At 32.7% G+C, this 8,577-nt stretch overlaps 1 protein-coding gene across 6 annotated transcripts in view; it reads left to right on the forward strand.

Annotated features, from left to right (window-relative positions):
• Positions 1-2,250: 2,250 nt before the first annotated feature.
• LOC109542152 (protein suppressor of sable) overlaps positions 2,251-8,577 on the forward strand; it is a 21,111-nt gene continuing 14,784 nt past the window's right edge. For 3 of the 6 annotated variants that reach the window (XM_019911237.2, XM_019911238.2, XM_019911243.2), the window contains exon 1: positions 2,474-3,581. In XM_019911237.2, the coding sequence (XP_019766796.1) occupies positions 3,532-3,581 (50 nt within the window). In that variant the 5' untranslated portion in view covers positions 2,474-3,531. The other 3 variants (XM_019911239.2, XM_019911241.2, XM_019911242.2) reach the window with 2 other exon arrangements.

Raw genomic sequence — 8,577 nt, forward strand, 5'->3', positions numbered from 1 at the left:
GATCTGGAGGACTTTTACGCGAAAATTAGATAAATGAGAAAAGATAAATTTATAGCTTTGTAAACTTTTTACAAACACTTTTTTCAGTGTTAACTGGGACAAAAACGAAAATAATTTACTCCCATTTTTCCCCGAAAACCATTAAGGTTTCTTCCAAAACCGAAAACGACTAGAGCGAAAGTTAAAAAAATTATGTGGAAAATTGGCCGCCCATTGCTCTGAAGAAAGTTCCTTTAAATTGTCCTTCAAAAAATATATTCCTACCGTTTTTTCCTGAAAACCATCAAGGTTTTCTCCAAAACCGATCACAAAACTAAAATATTTTAATCGAAAACGCAATAAAAAGCATTAGTTTCTGATGATTTTCTTCTTTTTTTGACAATAATGGAGTGTTTTCAGTCAAAAATTACCAAATTAATTTTGCTAGAAAATCCGCCTCATTCATCGGTTTGCAGGGAAATTTAGAAAACCCTTTCCAGCTTCGAATTTGCCACAAAAACCAAATAATTTTACTCATATTTTTCCGAAAGTAATTTATCTTCTTCAATCTTAAAAAAACGACCAGAGAGCAAAAGTTTTCAAAAAATTATTGGAAAAATTTGCCGCCCTGGTCGCTCTGAAGATTTCTAAAGTTCCTTTAAATTCTCAGGTGATTCCAGTTTTGGCAAAGTTTCTATTAAGCACTTCTTTCTACACAAAAATCGCATTATTTTTTAGTTTGACTTTAAATACTGGCAATCTTCAGATATTTTCTGTGATAAATTATATGATAAATTTTATAGGAACACTCGCCTCCTTAACTGTTTTGCAAAAATGTTTGGAAAACTTTTTGCAGCTTCGAATTATGGACCAAACCTTAATAATTATTTCTAGGTCTTTTTCCAAACATATTTCCCCAAACTGAAAAAGCAAAAGTTTATAATCATTTATTTGGGAAACCTTTGGAAACTAGTTTCTTCACTTTTAGGTCAATATTTCTAAACAACACTGTCTTTAAACAGAAAAACCGAGTTTTTCCTAAAGTTTTACTTACATTTTTTTGGAGTTTGAACAAATTAGTAAAACGTTACTCAGAAAAAATGTTAATAACCCTTTTTTAGATGTGAAAATTCCAATCTAGTAAAGCTTTAACAAATAAATTTTTCAAACTCATTAACCGATGAATTATAACTCGTTAACCCAGAGAGCGGCAACAACTCAATAGCGCAACTCAACACAGTGTTACCCAGGCCTAGTGTTATGAGAAAACTTGTTGCGATCACATAGTTGCCAAATGTTTAATCTAGTTTCCTGCACAAACTGATTTTTTTCCTAACTTTTGCAGTTTCTAAATACCCTCAGATAAGACTTCCGAAGAAATGACGCCAGATTTACATCGCCCTGTATTGTGGTTGGCTCTCAAATTTGTTGTTCGCTGATAAATACATATACATAAATTTGTTTTGTTTATCAGGATTTCTAACACGTTCTAAACAGAAAATTACGCATTTTTAAGACGGATTTAAAAAAATAAATTTAAAATTTATTTGTTTAAATAAAAACTTACTACTAAATCAGGGTAAACCTTCTAACCCTTAGTATTTTTTTATTGTGTAAGATTAAATCATTCACGATCACCTGACGAAGGATCTATTAACCGACCAATCGGGTGAATACTCACAAGGAAATAGATTTATTACTCATTCATACATTGCGTTGGGCAGAATTCTGCAAAGCTAATAAGTAGTAAATATCCAACAACTAGATGGCGCCGCATACCTCTAAATTAAGAAGCCCATAATACATTTTACCTGTTCACTAGATATTATTCGCCTAAATCCAAATTTGAGTACAGACAATATTGGAAAGTACACATTTACTTACAAAATGCACTCAATTTGATCGACTAGCTCGGAGACCAGCTATAAATCATTCTTCAAGAGCTCTCCATGGAGTTAATTTTGCTAATTATTTTGTTTCATTCAAGATGTCGCGGAATTGCATTTAAATAGTTGCAGTCATGGGTTTTGTGTAAATACAGGAAAATCTCAGGTAGTGGTCAACCCTAAACCTATAAAAATCGACAGTGTCCGTATGGTCCGTTTACATAAAGCCGAAAATGCCACAAACAAAACGATTATCGATCAGTCGAAGCGGTCGTCCAAGGTCGAGAACCTTTGAGATGTTGATGCAGCAATGTTGCCATTGGTGCAATTTAGCAGCTGCCTGTCGCCGATTGGTCGGTTTCTGGGACGCCGAGCTCAATAATCCGAATTCCACTGAAGGAAATCATTTGTGGTCTCCTCGCCAAAGAGAACAGTCGGTTAAAGCTATGAGAATATGAGTAATTTCAAATATTTATGTCTGTCCCATGAGCTGCTCAGGACAGATACAGTGAATGAGTGACTTTTTCATGCCATTTCATTAACATATTCCTGCCTAGTGAATATAATTAGGTCGCAATGGCGCTCGTATGTGATAAAACAAGGTTTGCATTAATTTCGTTCGCCAGCAATATCGATAACCATTCGTTTCGAGGCCAGAAACATGTTAAAATGCCGTTTCAATCGATTTTTTGTCGCGTTGATGGCTAGACTGACGTTCTAGTCACGTACTTTTTGGATGGACGTAGGCGTGGACAGCTTTTTAGTTAATTCCAGCCAATCTTTCTCCCACAGGTCTAAAATATGGCCCCAAAATGTGGCTGAATGTTCGCTTGATGTTTTGCAAACTTGTTTTTGCGAAAAACAGGCAAATTGCCACGTTTTGGGGTTTCCTTGCAACAAAGAAATCTGTGCGTCATCATACGTACAGTGTTGCCATTTTTAGTCCGTTTAAGGTAAAATCTTACTTTTTAATTGCTAGTTCTTAAGACAATAACTATTTATATCAAATTTAATAGCTGTTTAACACATAATTTGCATTCTTTCCATACGCTATCGCGCTTGGTGTCTATCCAAAAAGTTATTTTTGACCTTTGTCGTCATTCAATGACGCGCTGCGTTCCAATTTTCATTTCACTCGCCTATATTTCCGAACATTGATCGGACTTTCGCATACACATTTTTAAAACGCTCAACCATTTGTAATTTAAAAATCAGCTGAAGCTGAACGAAATTTCCAGTTTGCATGATCAATTGCTGCCATATGGTTTTGGGTACTGGTGCTTACAAAATTGGGCTGTGGAATAATTGCAATGCATCTATATCGGGCATCTTCATACATTCCATATCAATAGACCACACTTTCAAAAATCACACTCCATTTTTAACATTCAACGAGCTACCAATTTGGAACGTAGCTAGTCAGTGACGTCAGACTGAAGCCATTACTTCGTTTCGCTTGGGAACGATAAGTTGCACGACGACCTTGAGAGAAATCGATTTTCATTGTACTCGAAACCTCGCCTACAGCTGCTCTATCTTGCGGCCATACGAAAAGGTGACGAAGCGCGGCTGGTTTGAATTTTTCTAGGAAATCGATTGAAATTGGCTTTACACGTTAGCATGACTTCCAGTCGAAATTTAACAGCCATAAATTTATAACAATGAAATGGTAGGAAACCGATACTCTATGTTTTCCCATGACAGACCCTTGTTATGGTAGGTAAGCGAAAAACTGATCAAAAATCGTACATTTTAGTTAAGAACACCTGAATAATCCTATCGATTAAGTATCGAAAGCCGGATTAAAGTAAAAATGTATGGGGTGCTGAACACATGGCCCGGATTTGAAATTATTTAAATTAATGAGACGAAATAGAAAAAGTTTAAAAACATTAAAGCGAAAAAAATTAAATATTCAAGACGTTTGCCGTTTTTGCCTAATGGCCTCTACAGTTTTATTTGTTTGTCTGCAACATTTCCATTCTTTCTAAATTATTTTTCTTTCCAACTAAAGTAATGTTTAGAAAACCATCTGATAACTGTGTGCTTATGCAAATGTTGCGGGAAAAATAATACGATCTAATATTAGATTCAAAAGCTGCATTTTTACGTAGGTACGTAACTATCTCGATATTAACGAAGCTATAAAATATTCATACAAAGGCGGTCAAAAAAGGCGCTAAACACTCGAGATAACACATGCATAAGCCATTTGTGAGAGAATGTTGCAAAATGCGATTCTCATACGAACTTTCAACAAAAACTTGCTGGGGCGATATTTTTTATTAAATTAAAACGGCGAATAGAAATTAAAACGACGCTTTTTAAAGCCTTTCAAGCTAGTTTTCTAAAAATCACATTTTATAACAACGCACCTTTTACGCCTATGGTGATCAAATTTTTACAAAAGTTGAAAGGATGAAACTGATAAACCAACTTAATAATGTGATTGAGCACACTAGTTACAAAATTGGAAAAAAAAGAAACAAAGATTACGTGTTCTTGTATTGTACAAAATGTTTTCACTTTTTATAGAAAAACTTTGCCACGTATTCTATACACATGAATGTTATCAATCTTATAGATAGGTATAGATAGATAATTTGGACAATCAAAATAATGTAACTATTATTTATCATTTCTTGATAAAAAAAGCCGAGAAACAATAAAGTCAAAGAAGATATTTTTTAGTTCAAGCACATTTTTCGATACAAATGTTCCGTATGTGTATGTGTGTATGATGTTCCGTATTTTAAATAAAATTTGAATTCTCGTCGTTAACATAATTTTTTTAAGTTAACGTTTTAGTACCTATTAAAAGTGAAAAACACCTATTTATACAATTTGGATTTTGGATTGGTAGCACAAGTGATTGGAAATATTTTAATTAAAATATGGTCTTGATTTTTAAATATACAGGGTGTTTCAAGTACGGTATTAGTAAAATAAGGATTTTTAGAAAATTTGAGAGGGTGTAAACGTATTCTTACGTGGTATACGATGATGATCTTAGAAACGCTGTTGTCATATCTTAACTTTTACTTTTATCAGCAATAGGAAGTATGTTTCTAATTTTTTATTTTTTATTTAGTCTGATAATAGTGACTGAAATTTAATTGTTATCAAAGTTTTCATGAACCCAACCAGAAGAGTAAAATTGCGTGTGCCGCAAAGCGTTTAAAACAAAGTGAAGTTTCATGTTTTCCAATCCAAAAGTTCTAAAAAATGTTTGAAAACCTTTAAAAAAACGCAAAAGTATTTGCATTTTTGCATGGGAAAAACATTCGTCGCTTTTTGACTAAAACGAAATTTTTAAGTATGGAACAAGTAAATCGGAAATCTCGAAAATACCACTTAATTTTTACAATTTTGGGAATAACAAGTAAACAGTTATCAGCTAATCGGTAGTGTCCATAGACATTTTTCCTGATACGCCGAGTTAATTTTACCGTTTTCATTTTCAATTGATATGCTTTATCTAAAATAACTTGAATTTTAAATGCGTCAGTAGCGTGTTAATTAATTACATGTTGCATACAATAAATCACTTTAACAGAAAAAAGAAACAAACGGGATTTGCAAGCAGTAGGGTAATTCTCACATGGAAAATAGCCAGCGGCACTGAAATCCCAATTATGACAAAAATATAAGCGTACTTATTAAACACCTTGTATTCATAAATTATCTGATCTGAGTGAGCAATAAGAAAACAAGATTTGCAAAATTGTCATTGTTAAACCACATTGTGTTGGGTACCGCTTGGATTCGCGAAGAAGTAAACGAATGTAAAAACCTGATTTTAATAGAAATCCAACTGTAAATGAAACTTAATTCAGATTACGTTTCTTGGTGCGTGTCCCTTGGAAAATCAACTTCGCTTTCTAACTTAATGAACAATCATAGGCTCATTTTCGTAACTTTCTAAATTCCTCCTGAAAATTTGTCATTAATTTTCTTTCATTTTTCTACGTGAGCAAAGGAAGGTTTGGTTTGGTTTTTTGATATAAATAGAGCTTTGTTCTTGAAACAGTTTTCAAGCCTTGGGGCATTTGGGTGAATCGACTTACATCTATTGAGTACTTATGCATACATAGTGTTACCCGCGGTTAATGGTAAAATTGATAATGGATAATTTTCAGAGCTCGAATATAATTCGTGATTAATACTAAAAAAGACTGAAAGATTTTTGAAAGCTTGTCTGTATATAATAGACAATGCGCCATAGATAATTGTATAGATAGATAACATTTTACTTCCACCTTAAAATAGCGCTCTCATTTACGGTAAATACTCTTTAAGTACTCAGAATTAAAATCAGATAGTGTGCTTGTTATTATCTACAATGTATCTACATTATCTAGAACTTACAATTTTGCAATTTATATCAATTTTAAATATACAGTTTACATTACATATTTATAATAAAAACTGCTTATCTCACTCTGAACGAGCAAATTAATTATTTTGTCATACTAGCTTAAAGCCTGGTTTCTTTAAAAAAATACAGCAAATATATCTTTTTAAGACTTTTTTGTCATTTCAATTGAGCACGAATGTAACGTATTTTTATATTGTAATATTATATCTGGAATTGATAATAGCAAATGTGTTTATTTATTTTCCTGACTGCGTGTAATTGTTTTTATATTTTTTCTGTCCTGGGTTTCAGTCAAAATGTGAAATAAAAATGTTCATATCGTTTATTTCATATGAGGTTTCGGCGAGACAATAGTGCCATCATCAGATTAAAATGCAAAACAAACCCATAATTGGGAAACATTTGATTGTTTATAGCCTTGATTGTCCTCAAAACTTAATATTTGTTTGAATTATTGTCTACATTTTCAACAAACATACACAACAAATCATTCATTCAACAAATGTAGACAATAATTCAAGCAAATAAAGTTTTGAGGACAGCCAAGCCTATAAACAATTAAGTGTCCCAATTATTGGTTTGTTTTGCATTTTAACCTGATGATGGCACTGTTGTCTCGCCGAAACCTAATATGAAATAAACTATATCAACATTTTTATTTTACATTTTGACTGAAACCCAGGAAAGAAAAAATATAATAACAATTACCCGCAGTGAGGAAAATAAATCAAAATAAATAAACACATTTGCTATTATCAATTCCAGATATAATATTACAATATAAAAATACGTTACATTCGTGCTTAATTGAAATGATAACAAGTTTGAAAAATGTATATTTGCTGTATTTTTTGAAAGAAACCAGGCTTTAAACTAGTATAACAAAATAATTAATTTGCTCGTTCAGAGTGAAATAGACCAAGCCTGAAATGGACCAAGAATCAAATGTTTCCCAATTATGGATTTGTTTTGCATTTTAATCTGATCATGGCGCTGTTGTCTCGCCGAAACGTAATATGAAATAAACGATATGAACATTTTTATGTTACATTTTGACTGAAACCTTGGAAATAAAAAATATAATAGTGTTTATTTATAATAGGTACTTGACACAGACATGCTAGTTTACAGTATTGTTGAACATTTGTTCCATAAAAATGTTATAAAAAGTAATTCCAAATCAAAATCAATTCCTGGGCTTCAGTCATTTATTGTCTATTTATCAATTAAAATAGGTTTCGGTGTTTTCCACCATCATCAGTTTCTATGTGTAGCGTTGTTGCTACTTTAAGCCTTGGCATATATTTGCACAAATAATTTATTGTTTAAGGGTTTCCTTTGAACGGAAAAAACACTTTTTTTGGGTGGCTTTAAGGCATTCTGGTCAACGTGATTTAGTGAAGTTAATGTCACGTTTTTTTTAACCCAAAAAGTTGTTATCAACGTATCGAAATATACAATTTGCAATGATTCGAGCTCGAAAGTCTTAAGTCTTGATTTCATAAAACGGAAGAATGTTTAGTGCAATCGCTGCAAAGCGGTGGTCTGATTAATTCCAAATTAAAATCAAATCCTGGGCTCTTCAGTCATTTATTGCCTATTTATCAATTCAAAAAAACGTTTCGGTGTTTTCCACCATCATCAGTTTCAATGTGTAGCGTTGTTGCTACTTTAAGCCTTGGCATACATACATGCCAAAAGTTAGAAATTAGTTAATTAGAAGCTAAAACCGTTTGTAGCTCAGTACAAACCTTGGGAGAAACAGAACTTTATGTTAGTAGCAATATTCAGAATTTGTTTTGTAATGTATTAAATTGTTTGTAATTAAAACTGTTATTATTGGTGGCATTTACTATTTAAAGCTGCCAGGCGGCAGGATCTTGATAGGCCCAAATAGTTCTTAAATTTTTCGTTTCGTCGACTATCAACAATGTTGATTCAAAACACTGCTCGGCAAAATCGTGCATTGAATCAAAAAATTAAAACAATTTACAACTGTAAGGAATAATAGTCGATAAAACATAACAAAACATACTGAAACACAATAATAAAGAATGTTGCTGTGTTGCTCATTTTTAAGTAAAAATGCAATTAGAGTTGGCTTGGGTAACTCAGTGAATTTTTAGGAGTTGGCGCACTGCGGCGCAAATGGGTTGGTGGGTGCGCCAACACAGCGCACCAGCGCAGTAACTCAGGTCCGTTGCTGGAAAAATGTTGATGACTTTTTTTTACTTGGTAGATTTATATTAAGGCCATTTATTAACGAGATTTTTTTAATTTCTTCGAAATTTCAGAATTTTCCAGTTTTAGCCAAGTTCCTCTCTCTTCTAAATG

The sequence above is a fragment of the Dendroctonus ponderosae genome, unplaced genomic scaffold (assembly GCF_020466585.1).
Source record: "Dendroctonus ponderosae isolate FM_Combo_2020 unplaced genomic scaffold, Dpon_F_20191213v2 Dpon_F_20191213_4, whole genome shotgun sequence".
Classification (NCBI taxonomy): domain Eukaryota; kingdom Metazoa; phylum Arthropoda; class Insecta; order Coleoptera; family Curculionidae; genus Dendroctonus; species Dendroctonus ponderosae.